Source organism: Mirounga leonina, unplaced genomic scaffold (assembly GCF_011800145.1).
Source record: "Mirounga leonina isolate KUSES-001 unplaced genomic scaffold, KU_Mleo_1.0 Mir_165, whole genome shotgun sequence".
NCBI lineage: Eukaryota > Metazoa > Chordata > Mammalia > Carnivora > Phocidae > Mirounga > Mirounga leonina.
In genome coordinates this window covers 45,652,398-45,671,025 of record NW_023270415.1, presented here as the reverse complement: position 1 = coordinate 45,671,025, position 18,628 = coordinate 45,652,398, and the positions used below count along the sequence as shown (strand labels likewise).

At 35.0% G+C, this 18,628-nt stretch overlaps 1 protein-coding gene across 5 annotated transcripts in view; it reads right to left on the bottom strand.

The window, feature by feature from the left end:
* VPS13B (vacuolar protein sorting 13 homolog B) overlaps window positions 1–18,628 on the bottom strand; it is a 767,339-nt gene that overhangs the window by 427,339 nt on the left and 321,372 nt on the right. For 4 of the 5 annotated variants that reach the window (XM_035011614.1, XM_035011613.1, XM_035011619.1 and 1 more), the window contains one exon: window positions 14,612–14,759. The exons of the other annotated variant lie outside the window; for it this stretch is intronic. In XM_035011614.1, the coding sequence (XP_034867505.1) occupies window positions 14,612–14,759 (148 nt within the window). The remainder of the gene's footprint in view (window positions 1–14,611; window positions 14,760–18,628) is intronic. 5 annotated transcript variants of the gene reach the window in all.

The following is an 18,628-nucleotide window of genomic DNA, read 5'->3' as shown; positions in this document are numbered from 1 at the left end:
AAGTCAGCGTGACATGGCACGCAAAATTGCATCTCATGCTGAGCCAACCAGGAAAATATATGTCATCACTATGTGACATTCAGAATTTCATCTGGAAACTATAATCTTGTTCTGACTGCTAAAATGGGGGGAGGGAGGAAGACTGCATACAAAACAATTTGGTTGAATTTTTGCTGAATTCTTGCCAGTTCATGTAAAAACTACAATAACTTATTTCCAAAGAAGAACTCTATATTCAAAAACCTTTCAATCTACTTATTAACATCACAATGTTTTCTCAAAGAACTTTAAGATTAACTGACATATTTTTAAAATCTTATAATTCAAATTAATGAATCATTAAAAAAAATTCTTTATAATGAAACAAAGTCTCAAAATTAATAAACTGTGCAAAGGAGAACAATGAAAACACTTCCTAATTCCTTTCTCCCAAATGAATAAGCTCTAGATCAAGAAACACACAAAAACCCATTGTACATTGTAATCTGTTTTATGCATCCCATATCTTTCTAGTCTAGATTCTTTTCCTCCTGGGCTCCTAATTCTTATGTGCAATATGTTCATAAACCATCTACCTTATTTCTTTTTTTTTTTTAATATTTTATGTATTTATTTGAGCGAGAGAGAATGAGAAAGAGCACATGAGAGGGGGGAGGGTCAGAGGGAGAAGCAGACTCCCCGCCAAGCAGGGAGCCCGATGCGGGACTCGATCCAGGGACTCCAGGATCATGACCTGAGCCGAAGGCAGTCGCTTAACCAACTGAGCCACCCAGGCGCCCACCATCTACCTTATTTCTATTAAAACAGAAACCTGTGAACATAATTTAGTGTTATATAATCAACATTTTGTGTTTTAAATCTGTTGTGACTAACTGTAAAATGAAAAATTAGTAGACATAAACTGGAATGGCTGACTCACAAATTATTCCCAGGAGCCATGTTTCTGCTAGCCCTCCATTTTCTGGTATCACATCTTATGCCCCTAAACTCAGAAAGGGCTGTCATTGGGCCAATCATAGTACCTAACCTCCCTGGTCACAATGATTAAGATGTATGCACATGATCCAAGAGAGGCCCAACAAAATCCTTCTTAGGTTTGTTTTCAACAGATACTAGACCAGATCTTTCCCTTTGATCACAAAGAATTAAGTATGTCAGTCCAGAGGAATCACAGCCATGTACACTGCTAAGTCAAGAGACCTATGTTCAATAAAAGAAAGTTAAGTCAAGGGTGCCTGGGTGGCTCAGATGGTTAAGCGTCTGCCTTCGGCTCAGGTCATGATCCCAGGGTCCTGGGATCGAGTCCTGCATCGGGCTCCCTGCTCCTTGGGAGCCTGCTTCTCTCTCTCTCTCTCTCTCTCTCTCTCTCTGTGCCTCTCATGAATAAGTAAATAAAAATCTAAAAAAAAGAAAAAAAGAAAGAAAGTTAAGTCAACAGGAAAAGAAAAACAGAGTCCTGATGGTATGCAGTCTCTATTTCTAAGTCATTCCAAGGAAAAGATCTATCTTTGCTTTTCTTACCATTTTGGTTATGCAAATCAAGAAAATATCCCTACTTTTTCAAATTTAAAGTAATTTTTTTAATAATTTTTTTTACTTTTCATACTTAAAGAATTAAAATTTTACACTGAGTTGTTTAATAGGTTTCATAAGGTTAACATTATTAAAGTAAAGATCATTTTAATCAGGGGTAGCAAACTATGGCCCTCGGGCCAAATCCAGTCAACTGGTTTTTTTTTATTCTTATGTTAATCCCCATACATTACATCATTAGTTTTAGATGTAGTGTTCTATGATTCATTGTTTGTGCATAACACCCAGTGCTCCATGCAGAATGTGCCCTCCTCAATACCCACCACCAGGCTAACCCATCCTCCCACCACCTCCCCTCTAGAACCCTCAGTTTGTTTTTCAGAGTCCATCGTCTCTCATGGTTTGTCTACCCCTCCGATTTCCCCTGCTTCATTCTTCCCTTCCTGCTACCTTCTTCTTCTTCTTCTTCTTTTTTTTTTCTTAACATATATTGCATTATTTGTTTCAGAGGTACAGATCTGAGAGTCAACAGTCTTGCACAATTCACAGCACTTACCAGAGCACATACCCTCCCCAGTGTCTATCACCCAGTCACCCCATCCCTCCCCCCCACCCCCCACTCCAGCAACCCTCAGTTTGTTTCCTGCAATTAAGAATTCCTCATTATCAGTGAGATCATATGATACATGTCTTTCTCTGTTTGACTTATTTTGCTCAACATAATACCCTCCAGTTCCATCCACGTCGTTGCAAATGGCAAGATCTCATTCCTTTTGATGGCTGCATAATATTCCATTGTATATATCTACCACATCTTCTTTATCCATTCATCTGTCGATGGACATCTTGGCTCTTTCCACAGTTTGGCTATTGTGGACATTGCTGCTTTAAACATCGGGGTGCATGTACCCTTTCGGATCCCTACTTTTGTATCTTTGGGGTAAATACCCAGTAGTGCAATTGCTGGATCATATGGTAGCTCTATTTTCAACTTTTTGAGGAGCCTCCATACTGTTTTGTTTTTTTTTTTTTTAAGATTTTATTTATTTATTTGAGACAGAGAGAATGAGAGAGAGCATGAGAGGGAGGAGGGTCAGAGGGAGAAGCAGACTCCCTGCCGAGCAGGGAGCCCGATGCGGGACTCGATCCAGGGACTCCAGGATCATGACCTGAGCCGAAGGCAGTCACTTAACCAACTGAGCCACCCAGGCACCCCTCCATACTGTTTTGCAGAGTGGCTGCACCAGCTTGCATTCCCACCAACAGTATAGGAGGGTTACCCTTTCTCCACATCCCTGCCAACAGTTTCCTGACTTGTTAATTTTAGCCATTCTGACTGGTGTGAGGTGGTATCTCATTGAGGTTTTGATTTGGATTTCCCTGATGCCGAGTGATATTGAGCTCTTTTTCATATGTCTGTTGGCCATTTGGATGTCTTCTTTGGAAAAATGTCTGTTCATGTCTTCTGCCCATTTCTTGATTGGATTATTTGTTCTTTGGGTGTTGAGTTTGATGAGTTCTTTATAGATTTTGGATACTAGCCCTTTATCTGATATGTCATTTGCAAATATCTTCTCCCATTCTGTTGGTTGTCTTTTGGTTCTGTTGACTGTTTCCTTTGCTTTGCAAAAGCTTTTTATCTTGATGAAGTCCCAATAGTTCATTTTTGCCCTTGCTTCCCTTGCCTTTGGCAATGTTTCTAGATCAAATTTAAAATAATTTTTAAAGTTTCTGTCTTTTGCAATCAGAGAGCCCTTTGTAATTCAGAAATGTGTCAAAAAAAAATTTTTAGAAATGTGTCTTCCCTAGTAGTCACTTATCAACTAGGAGGAAAAACGGGCAATTTTTTTTTTTAATTTTAATTCAATTTAGTTAACATACAGTGTATTATTAGTTCAAGGGTAGAATTCAGTGATTCATCAACTGCATATAACACCCAGTGCTCATTACATCAAGTGCCCTCTTTAATGCTCATCACCCAATTAGCCCTTCCAGCAGCCCTCAGGTTATTCCCTAGAGTTAAGCGTCTCTTACTGTTTGCCTCCCTCTTTATTTTATTTTATATTTTTTATTTTATTATTTTATTTATTTATTTTATTTTTTATTTTATATATTTTATTTTATATTTTATTTTATTATTTTATTTTATTTTTTATTTTTTATTTTATCTTATCTTATTTTATTTTATTTTTCCTTCCCTTCCCCACAGGTGTACCTGCCCAGCCCTCACAATATCATTACACAGCCTGCACAAGCTCCAAAATGCCCAAGCATATCATGGGGTTTACTTCCCCATTTTCCAGGCTTACTTCCTTGAGAACTATTAAAACTCTGCCTCCCTTGGCTCTCAGTCCTTCCATTATCATATTCACTGGCCATTATCCCATGATACTCTGCCTGAACTTGCATATTTGGAGATGCTATTTTTTACTTCTCTAATCTTTTCTCCACCTCCAAAAGATTTCTTGAACTACATTAGCCAATACTTTTCTCAGTTTAACCCTTGGCACTCTCCCATCAGTGTCTTATATGAGGGACTTCCTCCAGATAACCCTAAACTTCCATATAGTAACACCCTAAGACAGCAGTGAACTCCAATAATGTAGGGTACAAAACTATAAGACCATCCATTAAGCTTTTGGGGACAAATATGAGAATATCTATTCATATTTACTTTTATCTAAAAATGAGAAAGACAGGATTTGTTAATATTTAGTAAAGTAGAATTACATTGAGGTCCTTCTCCATGTCATAAGGCTACAGATAACACAATGCTAAGTATACTGAAGGAAGAGTAGACATTCAGTAACGAAAAGAAAATGGCAGGGGCCCTTCACTCTTTCACTTGTTTTCAACTAATTGTGGCATATTATAATTTATATGCATATAGTTAACTAGATTTACAAATTTCATTCTCTACCTTTAACTAAATTAATTCTAATTTGGATATACATTTTTTAAAGATTCCCATAAAACACAGATATCCAAACATATGGATTAAAGATATCACTAATTTATTTAAAAGGAAAAAGCAACACCTTTCCATTAATTTAGAAGAATATCTTATTGATAAAAGGAAGATGGAAATTTACTAGCCTGATGTCAACAAAGACCTTGGATAAAATGGACAGGACTGAAAAATAAGTGTCTTCAGTGCGTCAATGATGCCCATTTCCCTCTTAGATATAATGTATCTCAGTGAGGTGACTTTTCAATGTCAGCTACTAAAATCAACTATTAAAATAAACTGAATTAAGAACTAAACCTTGGGGTGCCTGGGTGGCTCAGTCGATTAAGTGTCTGCCTCGGGCTCAGGTCATGATCTCGGGGCCTTGCTCAGCTTGCTTCTCCCTCTCCCTCTGCAGCTCCTCCTACTTGTGCTCCCTCTCTCATGCTCTCCCTCTCTCAAATAAATAAAATCTTTAAAAATAAAAAAAAATTTTAAAAACACTTAAAAAAAGAACTAAACCTTTAAGTTTCTATAACACAGTATTAAAATTTTAAAAAACGAAACAGTATTAGTCTCACTGAAATACTGCTATATTAAAACTCTATCAGAATAAAAACATTTAAATGTTAATAAAATTGTAAAATTATCTTGCATGCTTTATAGTATATTACTATAGTAATACACATATTTAATGCATAGCTCAATAAATGGTATACTACAGATGCTTGCTCAAGGATTTTTACTGACAAGAATGCACTAAGAAAAAAGGTAGGAGGCTACCAAAGATTAACTATTTTCAAATAGTTTGTGTTCTTTGTATTTGTTTTAATTCATTCTCTTACTGTTTAGTAATACTTTTAACAAAATATGAGCCTGCCTCAAATGTGTTCAAGGAATCCAAAAACAGTAGTTTTGTGGGTTTTTTTTTTCATTTGTTTTGATGTAGGCTTGGATTAGGACATTTAAAAGAGGAAAGAGTGAGGTAGTAGGGACAGCAGTCGAAATAAAATAATCCCAACAGAATATAGAATTTAAAACTAATTTCTCAGCATTAAAAGAATTTACCTTCTAAAAGCCATCTCCACTGACAAAATTCAGTAGAGTCTATATTCTACTTTCAAAGTAAAAATCAGAATAAAACTTGAACATATTAAAAGACACCATACCTAAATAAATGTTCTGCTTTACAGTCCTAGAGAAATAACAAATGAGCCAAGGAAATAGGAGAACAAAAATTTTTTTTCCACTTAAATATGAAAAAATTACTCATCTAATTTTCAAGATTCAAAGTTCCAAGAGGAAAAGACATTATGTGTATGCTATACATATACTTAAAAATAAAAATCAATAAACCTAGTTTGCTTAACAAACTCAACAGGTTCTTGGAATTAATGAGGAAACAATAATTAAAAGACATTCTGCCAGACACACCAGGAGACACACTAAAGAAGTATAAATTACATTTCTTTATGAACTGATCATTTACTTGAGGAGTCCTCATAGGAAAACTAGCAATGCAAGAAATTCAGCTATGTACTAATGCCAAGTGAGTAGTGTAACTACCAGGTATGTCTATAAAAGAATATCATCAAATGATGAACGGATATTTTATGAAACATTTAAAAAATCAGAATGTCAAAAATACTCTACAACTACAAAAATCTAGACTACTATGGCTGATACTACATATCATCAAATGGCACCTGTTGAAATTCTTTAGAAACCTCAGAAATGAACTTAGACATAATTTGAATTGCAAAGATTATGTTAAGTTCTGCAGACTGTTAATATTTTTCCTCATAAATTCTAGGTTTAGAAATGAAGATAATTGTTCTTACAAAGTACAAACAGGAAAAAGCAATTTAGTAAATGTATATTTTCCTTTAAGTTCTCTGATTACTTTCTGGATGGCATTTCCAAGTTTCTTTAATTTTTGATGTACTTCATTAGAAATACTTCATTTTATTTTAAACCTTTTTCTATTCCAAAAGGGAAAAATATACTTTAAACCACACTTTAACCCTGAGAGAATAAAATCAACTGCATATTACGCAATTTTTCCAATGCTTTAGCATTTGTCAATGAAACTGGATATCTAATTAATCACAAAGGAATGGAATTTTATGCTGAACTACATGATTAAAGTAAGCAACTTCTAATATACATAAGTCCACAAAAAATTTATTTCTTGTACATTAATACTAATTCCACCCTATAACTAGGAACATACCTGCTCAACATTGTAATTTAATCAAATTAAGGATGATTTAAACAATTTAAATGAAAAACTACACTAGTGTGAAACATTTTACTTACAATGCACAATTCTTAAAACTTGACTTCAAAATACATCAGTGCCTTCAGGAGCAACTATTATGAGCAAAAATTGGAAATCTCACAACCTCAAATGGTCCTACAATTTATACTGTCTGCAGATAAAATGATTTTTTTTTTTAAAGACTTGACAGAATTTCAAACTTGGAGTAACATAAATGGATACAAAAAAAAAAGTGAAGGTAAAGTTTAAAGTCCTGTTTTCGTAGAAGGAACACATTCCTTGTATATGCAAAACAGGGTCTTAACTTTGAAAAACTTATACATTTCCTCATCTCTTACATTCTCTGAAACAGGGCAAAGAAAATAATACTTTTCCTAATAACTCGTGTGTGGAAAGAAAATTAACTAAATTGACGTATACGTACTCTTCTTAACTCTGTCTCAGAGGAAGAGGTAATTTTCCTATTAAGTCCTACATCTGTTTATAAGATCTTATATTTTGCTTCATTTGTGATCTCACTGTATAAATTATCCCCAATGTTCCTGTATCTCCAATTCTTCCTTCTCTCCTCTTTATCTCTCTATAGACATACCCAAGTGTCTGTATAGTGAATTTCTGGAAAGAGTGGTATACTCTGGTGTACTTCTGGAAACGGTGGCTGTTTCAATTCCCATTCATTTCCTAACAACTAAAGCTCCTCTGGCCAATTTCCGCCTCATTGTTCTTGATGAATCTATAGCATCCTAGGCAGTTACCCACCCTCATCTTGAAGTGCTTTTCAATTATGTCATATATATCATATATATATATGTATATATACATATGTGTATACTTACGTTGCCTAATTCTCAGAAGGATGCTTCTCAATCTTTCCACTGGCTCATTCCCCTTACTCTTTAAAGAAAAATTCGCTCAGAATTTAATTTTGGGCTTTCTTCTCATTTTGCTTCTCATATGGTTTCCCTGGGAGATCATGCACTCTGTGGCTTTGACTATGTAAGATCCCTATGGTAATGACTCCTAAGCCTCTACCCTCATTGTGAAAAACCCAAGCAACACCTCAGACATGACAACACTTTTACCAGCTTTGTCTTCTGATATTCTCACTTAAAGGAAAATATTTTCTACTTTTCTCCCCAAATTCCAGCTTATGACAGTCTATTGTAAGTTACTACAGCAGAGTAAATAACCTGTAATATCTAAATAATCTGTAATGAGCTAAATAACCTGTACTATCTACTCTCCTCTTTTTTTCTTAGTTAGAAACCAAACCTTTTGGTCACACATATGGGCCTTAAAAAATACAGACTACATTGCTGAGATCTATACAGCTGTGGATATGATCACATATGATCAAATAAACATGACTAGTTTCTGGCCAAGAGTATATAAGCAAAAGTGAACAGTACTTCTGTATACTTTTCAAAGAGGTAAGGTGTCTTCTTGTTACTCATTTCTGCTCACTGAAATGAAGACATGATAAACAGCTGAAGCATCCATTGCGGACCATTCACCAAGCATGGTAATAGAGGCCACTCATAGTGGATTAAGAAACTAACTGACCTTGGAGAGCCATATGACCTTGGGGTGTCTACCCATAAGCTTTCACATGAGAGACAAAACTCAATCTTATTTAAACCACTGTTATTGAGAGATTTCTGATATTTTCAGCCAAAATTAACTCAATCTTTATCATTACAACTACATTACTGAACTACTGCTTAATTTAAAAATACTATATTTTGAAATGAGATCAGAAAAAAATGTAATTAGAGATATTTTACCTAATAACTGAAGTTCACTGTCAAAAAAAAAGATTCTTCGAGCACCTGGGTGGCTCAGTTGGTTGGGCGACTGCCTTCGGCTCAGGTCATGATCCTGGAGTCCCGGGATCGAGTCCCGCATCAGGCTCCCTGCTCGGCAGGGAGTCTGCTTCTCCCTCTGACCCTCCTCCCTCTCATGCTCTCTGTCTCTCATTCTCTCTGTCTCAAATAAATAAATGAAATCTTTAAAAAAAAAAAAAAAGACTCTTCAAAAAAAATATGAAACCTTTATCTGTAATATAAACAAAGTGTTTTTTAAATTTCATGATTTTCCATATTTAATTTTCTTTGAGAAAATAAGACAGAATTTCCATATGCATGATAAGAAATGTAAGCATCCGAAACATCATAAATTTTTTTATTTTTTAAAATGCATCACTGATTCTGGGATATATTTAAACATACATATTAGGGAAGAAAAACTATGTCAGCAGTAGTGTTTCATTTCTGAGTGTCATCCAGGAACTTAACTGCAACAATGAAGTGACACCCAATTAAAGAGTGGCAGAACCTTCCATGCTAATTGCAGAGGTTTAAGTGTTTCCCACTATATCCTTGTAGTTAGCTCTAATGTAAAATTCTTCACTATTTTAGTTCCATGGGACTGGACTGAAAATTTAGAACCATCCTTTGACAAAAAAGAATGCTCTGAAGTTGGCTGGTTATATATTGGGGATTAGAGGGAAAATAGGAGATGACTCAATTTGCACGGACCTGACTTTTATGGCTGGTTATACCATTAAGAAATGAAAGAAGGCAACTATTAATTACAGGATGACTATCATAATCTGGAACTTTATTTGTGTGTGTGTGTGAATCTCCTATAGGTGCATTAACACATTGAGAAAATATGTTAACTAAGGTCATCAGGGTGCTATTTACTTTTCAAGGGTTATTTTCCATAATTTGCTAAATAGCAAAGCACCTCATATAGCACCAGAAAAAACTTTGTCAAGTGGAACCTGAAGAACAGAGTTAAACAATAATCAAATTGAGAAAGATTTTTTAAAAAGGATGAAATAGTTTAACCAATTATTCTTCCTTGATAAACCAAGGAGCAATGTGAATATTCATATTGAAAGATTTATTTTTTCAAGCTTTTATTTATGGTGATTCAACACTTCCATACACCTGGTGCTCATCACAAGTGCCCTCTGTAATCCCCATCACCTATTCCACTGACTGATGAAGAGGATGATAAACATACACACAATGGAATATTACTCAGCCATAAAAAAGAGTGAAATTTGCCATTTGCAACAACATGGATGGAAGTAGAGAGGATTATGCTAAGCAAAATAAGTCAGTCAGAGGAAGACAAATACCGTATGATTTCACTCATATGTGAAATTTAAGAAACAAAGCAAACAAGCAAAAAAAACAAACCAAACCAAACCAAACAAACAAAAAAACCCAAGAAACAGGCTCTTACTTATAGAGAACAAACTGATGGTTACCAGAGGGGAGGTGGGTGGTGGGATGGGTGAAATACATTATCTGGAACTTTAAAAACAAGCCTCACTAAAAATTTTTTTCACTAAATATTTTTTAACCTCGGATAAGTTGCTTTACCTTTTTATGAATCAATCTCCGTAATTATAAAGTGAAGGGGTTAGACTGGATAATTTATTCCAAGATACATATATAACCCCATATGATTTTTCTAAAGATATCTGCATGGCTCCCTCCTTTACCGGCTTCAAGTACCTGTTCAAACTTTCAGTGAGACCCTACTCTGACTAGCCAAATTAATTATCATCCCACAGTCTACTAACATTCTACACACTTTTTTTCCATTGATACTCTTTGTGCTTCATTTTGGCGAGTTTCTACTGCTAGGTCTTCAAAGTTGATTTCTTCTTCTGCAATGTCTACTCAAGTGTTAATTCACCCAGTCAGTTTCTCCCTTCCCATATATTTTTCAACTCTAGAGTCGGGCTTGGTTCTGTATTATATCTTCTATTTCCCTCCAAAATGTACTCAGCTTTCCTTAAATACCTGATCACAGTTATAATTACCCATTTGAATGTACAAGTATTTAATACACCTGCTAACTCTATCATCTATGCCATTTCTTAGTTCATTTCTATTGGCTTATTTTTCTTCTGGTCATAGATTCCTACTTCTCTGCATCTCTATTGGTTTTTTGATTGAATGCCTGACATTGTGCTTTTAAGTTGCTACATGTCTGGATCTTCTTACATTCCTCTTAATAGCATTGGGCTTCATTTTGCCAGCACTTAACTTACTCACTGTTTTTGTTGCTTCAGAGGCTTTTTAGAATTTGCTTAAGATGAGTCTAAGGTAGCCTTTACATTTTCAATAGTTTAGATCCACTACGGAGGCATGGCTTTTCTAAGGTCTCTTCTGAATGTCCTGAATAATCATCGGGATTGTATACTATGACAATAGGAACCTGAATGCCTTCCAGCCCTGTGTGAGCTCTGGGAATCATTCAGATCATGGTTCCTCGGTCATCCTTTGCCCAACTGTGCAGAGTCTCGTTCTATGCATGCATGGCTTACTGCTTAGCAAATACTCAATGAGAACACTATTCCTGATTTCTGGAGTTCTTCTGCTACACAGCGTTCTCTCTCTAGAATTTTACCCCATGATCTGCAGTATTCTCCACCTCCTACTACTTCAGTCACTCTACCTCCCTAAACTTCAATTCAGCAAGACAGCTGAGCTCAGCTTAATATATTGCACCCTGTTCTGTGGTCTGGAATGTGCCTTTAGCCATAAAGCAGAGCAATCCTAAGGCTCAACTGCTTTGTTTCCTTTCTATGACGAATCACAGTCCTGTACCGCCTATTGTCCAATGTCTAGAAGCTTTTTTCTCCCATATATTTGGACAAGTTTCTTAGTTATTTATAGCAGGAATATAAATCTAGTCCCTGATATACCATCATGCTCAGAAGCTAAAGTTCCATACTTTAAAATTGTGGCGTTATCTACTAAAATTTACATCATTAATTATCATACCTCAATTTATTATTATCTTGGTAGTAGTCAAGAAGTCAAATTAAAAGGCCTATTATTTTAACCATGTACTTACAGTGCTTTGGACTTGAGAAGTAATACATAAACATGTAAGATAAAAATAGCTGGTATTTTTTAAAGAACTATCATTTATGGAGCATCCTGCTTTTAAAAGTTTTCATCTCCATTACAGATGTTTTCATCAAGAGCTCCAAATTAATTTTCATAACATTTCCAAAACATAGGGTAAACAGATGTCATAGCTTTTAAGGGTTTGCCTATTTTCAAAAATAGGTTCTCTAGAAGATTACTTAGAATTCTGTGATAATACATTATCTTCATGTGAGACATGCTTTTATTCTGGCTTGGCCTGCCCTATGTGCCTATATCACTGAAATAGTGTTGTTCTGCTGTCAACACATTTCCAACCATCAAACATATGTTCTCCCTGTAGCCAGCTATTTAACATTGGTTAATTGTGATTGGAAGAGGAAAATGTGTGCTTCTTGTTGAATAATCACCAAGCAAAATCAAGGCCATGCAGTATCACCAAGCTTTGGCCTTCATGTGCCAAAAACACTACATAATTGTTGGGGATGAACTTAAGACCAAGACTGGAACTTAGGTTGAGAATATGAAAACTCATTCTAATAAGAATTCAGGCATAAATTAACACTGACAGTTCTTCACTGTAAAATTCAGTTAAAAAATTTAAATGTGCATTCCATAATAATGTGAATGTATTTAAGACTAACTGAACTATACAATTTAAAGGTTAAGATAGTAATACTAAAAAAACAAACAAGATGTGTAAAAGGTTATGAATGCATTACCAAATTCACTACAGTTTATGATGCAATTAAATAATGAGTACAACAATGGTAACTTCATTTAGCAGTAGATACAGAGGACTCATAAAACATTTTTTAAATTAAAACTGAAACAGGAACAGATTCTAATTAAAAATAGAACTGAAATTTTTGAAACTTAAGAAAATGATTAGCACAGAGCATTCTCAAGAAAGCACTACCACCAAGGTTTCCAGAGAAGTAAAAATAGTGAGCATTCAAGAAGGAAGATACACAAATCATAAAGAATAAATGTCTATGATCATAATTTCTATATAGCTCTGTGTCATGTAATTTCATTTAAATCTAAGCATTTTCTCTCACCTATATTTATCCTTAACAATTATTTTAAATCAATCATCAAGTGTGATTTAAAGAACACAACTAAATAGTAAGCAGGAGGTCAGAGTATGTGGTTAATATGCATACAAGATTAAATTTACTTTTATCAAATGACTCTTTAGTAGACATTTTATTTATCAAGAGGTGGTAATTATATGGGGCACCTGGATGACTCAGTCCTTTAGGCATCCAACTCTTGATTTCAGCTCAGGTCATGATCTCAGGGTCATGAGAATTAGTCCTGCATCGGGGCTCCTCTGTGCTGGGCATGGAGCCTGCTTAAGATTGTCTCTTTCCCTCTCTCTCTATCCCTTCCCCGCTACAAAAAAAGGTGATATTTATAAACCTTTATATAAATTAACAGTTCAGGAGATCTAAAGTATAAAATTTAGCATAGTATCTAAAGGAAATAATACCTAATTCTGTATTAAAAATTCAATACTTAAGTTACAGATCAGCTTCCTATGTTACAAAAATTGGTACTTTTGTCATCTGATAAAGAAAATCTCAACAGAGTAAAAGGTTTGTGGATGATGACAGGTGGAAGTCTAATAATTTCACAAAATAAACATAACATCGACACTTTAGGAGAAGTAAAATAAGAGGCATAAAACTTCACAAAAATAAATGTTACCATTTTATTGTTGTTGTTAAATATGGTCAGAAAATAGTACTTTTCCTCTAAACTATAAATGTTAGTTTGATTTATAATATTTTAAATTCCTTAAGGGCATGGATCATGTCTCATTAATATCTACACTCAGTAATATCACAACAGAGTTTTGCCCATTACAGACAATCAATGAGTGGTTTTTAATTTACTGAAAATATAAAACCTTTTCCAATACGGTTTCGGAATACAGGAGTCATATGAAATAAAGCTTAGTATCTAAGGAAAAATATAAAATCTGAAGATAGGTGACTATCATCACAAACATTACAAGTTAATGAGGAAAACGGCACTTAAATGCAATCATAAAGTGCTTTTTTTAACTACACAAATGGGGATTTAAAAACTGTCTTACGGAAGAATATGTTCTATATTTGCAGAGATTATCTAGCTGAGAGAAGGGAAAGGGAGAAAAGTGAGATATATTGTGTTTTGCAAGAATTCACTTTAAGAAAGAACATATTAGGGCGCCTGGGTGGCTCAGTCGTTAAGCGTCTGCCTTCGGCTCAGGTCATGATCCCAGGGTCCTGGGATCGAGTCCCACATCGGGCGCCCTGCTTGGCAGGAAGCCTGCTTCTCCCTCTCCCACTCCCCTGCTTATGTTCCTGCTCTCGCTATCTCTCTCTCTCTGTCAAATAAATAAATAAATAAAATCTTTATTAAAAAAAAAGAAAGAACATACTATTGGGAGACGGTTTCTCTATGGGTCTCTAGTGTTTTTGCAAGTCTTAAAAGTAGAGACAGTGAGTGCTTTTGTGCCCAGTTGTGTTTTCAAGGATATCTGTACAGCATACAGCCTAAAAAGACAGATATTGTGCTCCTTTTGAGCGAAGGCTAAAGGCCTTGCAAGTTACAAATAGTGCCTCCCTCAGGCATGTTTTCTACCAATTATAACAAGTTCAGGTTCCCTAATTGAGGGTTTCTCTCCTCTAACATAATCCATTGTGTATAGGAAATAGCTGACCTTCTTGGTGCCACCCTGTGGGAATCAGGCTTAGGGCAGGGACACAAGAAAATGCTGATACCCTGGGTTACTGCTAATGCTGTAAGATAATAAAGTCCTTTGTCTCCATTCCAGGAGTCTCGTGTCTTTGGCTGGCATGCATGATATTGTGGCCCAGATAACTTGATAACTTATTAGAGTTAGGGTAAAATCACAGACCCTTTAGAATTCTTGACACATACCTGTTACTGTTTTTGTTTTTATAGGGCTACTGGCATATTCAGAGGCCTGATATGACTGCTGCTTTGCCAGGGGCGCACTTCCAACAGACACCTCATCCTCTTTCCTTCTGCTAATTGGCATAACAAGAGGAACAGCTACGACAGGCTGCTGGAGAGAGGCGAATGAAACATTGAATTATTTTCTATTTCTTAAGCAGTGAAGGTTAAACATGGCAACATTGGGGAAAATCCTTCATAAGTGGTGTTGAAGGTAAAATACCAGTCAATCTGTACCTCTCTCAGTTCTTCCCTCTCTGTCTGTCTGTCTTATACACACAAATTCACACAGGGACACTTAGTTTCAGTGTGAAATTAGAGTTCTGTGTGAAAACTAAGACAGCATGGAAATAAACGGAATTTAAAATAAATTTCAGAAAGAAGCGTAAAGATAATATGGTAAAGGCAAATCAAAACTACAGTTAGCTTTGAAAATTATAATTAGTAGGAAATAAAAAGTTATCCTTATCAAATGATATTTTAGGGACATACTTCTATAAAGTGATTAATTACATGTTACAGTTCAACTTAGTAAGGAATTGCTGAAAATCTCTACATTTTGTCTGACAAAGTGATATACACAGCATATTTAGAAAGCATAGAAAAGTATCCATAGTTAGAGAAAGCTGGAAAACATTATGATCCTATATTGAATGTGTGAGTGCTAAATTGGACAATAAAGCAGCTGTTTCATCTTTATTCACTGCAATAAAGTCTGATGTTACTGCTGATGACGCCCAATACAATCTTGTCAGATTTTTGGCAAAAAAGAAAAAAAAGTATTTTTTAAGTTTGCTGCAGGATCAAAGATCAATGTTGAACTGGGTGGAAAACAATCATCAAATGTTGGGTTTTAGCCACAAATTGAGAAGGAAATTGCAGCCTGGGCAGCAACAGCTGATAACTGTAATACAGCTGCATCAGATGGTAACTCTGAAGGGGCTAGTCGAGCAGCAATGGAGTCTCACGTTACTCTCAACAGCACAACCATCACATTTTTAAAGATCCACCTTTAAGCCTCACTCAACCTTTATTACTTATTTAATATTAATTAGATTATAAAAATATTCCAATCAGAACATAGGTACATTATCTAACTATGTAATATAATCAATCAAGTTATGAGATAGAAGGGAAAAAGGCAAATTATTTTAAAGTTGCTACTTAAGCTGAGTAAAAGGACAAGAAAGCTGATAATGAGAAAATGGAAAGATAAAATATATTTGTGGGAAACATCACAATGTATAGTACCTGCTTTCATATTAAGAATTTAGTAAAACTGGTAATATTTATACAAATCTGAATAGGAAATAGTATTAAGACCTAGATGAGAAATGTTCAACATATTGTTAAGTTTTGGTGCATTTAAAATTCCTCAACTATAAAATATGGGAGTGGAGATGTCTACTTATGTTCTAGCATTTAGTGATCCCATAATCCCTTGAATTTCTTGCCCATCACTTATAAACCTGGAATATGACCAATTACTCCAAAAAATTACAACTATGTTCAGATTCAAATTAATGTATTAGAGAAAAATTAAGTTCTGCATAGTGTGATGTTTAATTCAAGCAAAACAGCTGAAAGATGAGATTCATAAAAGCCGTAATATTGGTAATACCCCAAAACAAACAAAAAAATCCTTCCTTTTGGTGGCTGAAACTGGGTGCATTTTCAGAAAGGCATTCTTTAAGGATTCGTTAAAAGCCCAAACAAAACCCTTCCTAACAAGACATCAGGCTCTGATAGGTCTTCTATAGAACCATATTCCAAATACCTACAATGGTGTCCAAAAGACTCTCCATAAATATTTGCTGAATGATTGTTTTTTTGTTTTTTTTTTTTAAGATTTTTTTTTTATTTATTTTTTTGACAGAGAAAGACATAGTGCGAGCAGGAACACAAGCAGGGGGAGTGGGAGAGGGAGAAGCAGGCTTCCCGTGGAGCAGGGAGCCCGATGTGGGACTTGATCAGGACCCTGGGATCATGACCTGAGCCGAAGGCAGACCTTAACGACTGAGCCACCTACGCACCCGCTGAATGATTGTTAATATAGATACTACATGTCAGGCATGAAGAGATACTGGATAGAGAGTAAGATGATTTGATTTCTTCCACTTTTCTGGAAATATGGCTATCCCAGTCAAAAATATAAAAATAAACAATATTTATTTTTAGCAACCTTCCATTTTTCTACTAATATTCTTCTACCTTCTGGTACTAGATAGTCCCTCAAATATCAGTTGTGTGCTAGCCCCAGATTTCTCCTATCCTGACGCATCAATATCCCATGAGCTCAAAATACCTAAAAGCTTTTGTTGCTCTTCCTATAAAATTCTCCCTTTATTAATTTAATAAATGTAAAAGTATAGGAAATTATAAAGAAAAAAACATCCACATTCTCATTACATCCAATAGTTATTGGCTATTTACATTTTTATCATATTTCCTTTTTTTTTTTAAAGAGACCAATGAAATATTACAGATAAGGCTAAAATCCCTCTAACTGCTAGCCACCTGCCCATTCCTGCTATGCATGGAGCCCAATGTGGGGCTTGATCCCAGGAACCCAAGATCATGACCTAAGCCAAAGGCAGACAGTAAACTGACTGAGCCACCCAGGCCCCTCAATACATGCCTTTAACTATTAATTACACTTTCAAAAATATATTCTAAGTGAATACTTAAAAAAACTCAAAGATTTAGCTACGAAGATATTTATCCCAATATTATTTGTAACTCTGCATGAGTAGGATTATGGGTATTTATTACTTTTACTTTTAAATAAAACTATTATTTTTGAACTTAGAAAAACATTTTTAAATATATATTTACATTTAATTTTAAAGTTATAAAATAATTAATAAAAATAAAATTAAATATCAAAATCTTTAAAGGTATCAATCAAATGAATCAATCTACTTAAGATGCTAGAACAACAACAAAAAAAAGATGCTGGAATATTATTTGACCTTCAGAGATATCTCTCGTGTACTGGACATAACTGCATCATTTATAAAATAACCAATGAGAATTTACAATACAACAGGATATTATTCAGCCATAAAAAAAAAAGGAAGTCTTCTCATTTGTGACAACATGTATGGACCTAATAAGACAACTAGGCTAAGTGAAATAAGCCAGAGAAAGAAAAATGTCATATGATTTCACTTATATATGGTATATTAAAAAAAAAAACCTCATGGGGGCAGTGGAAGTGAATGGGGTGAAAAGGTACAAACTTCCGTCATGAGATGTAATGTACAGCAATATGACTATAGTTAATAGTACCATATTGTATATTTAGAAGTTGCTAAGGGAGATCTTAAAAGTTCTCATCACAAGGAAAAAAATTTGGAACTGTCTGTAGTGATGGATGTTAACTACTTATTGTGGTGATAATTTCACAATATACACAAGTATCAAATCATTATGTTGGGGCGCCTGGGTGGCTCAGTCATTAAGCGTCTGCCTTCGGCTCAGGTCATGATCCCAAGGTCCTGGGATCAAGCCCCACATCGGGCTCTCTGCTCGGCGGGAAGCCTGCTTCTCCCTCTCCCACTCCCCTGCTTGTGTTCCCTCTCTTACTGTCTCTCCCTCTCTCTCTGTCAATAAATAAATAAAATCTTAAAAAAAAAAAATCATTATGTTGTACACCTGACAACTAACATGTCAATTACTACTCAATTAAAAGAACTTACACCTAAAATATTTCTCAAATGCTCCCTGAAATTAGTGTCATTGACTATTAAGATGGATTTCTATGCAATTGCTGGTAAAGCAGAGACACTGGAGAGACTAGTTTAGGTGGTCCTATTTTTTAATGGCCTATTTGCCCTCAGAGTGCCTAGATGTTCGTTCTGAGTATCTGATGCAGAAGAACTGCATAGTAAATGTTCGCTTTCATTTTTATTATCTCTGTATTTCCTCCTCATCTTTAGTTTTATTCAACATTCTGTTAGATTAAACTTCCTAAAATTC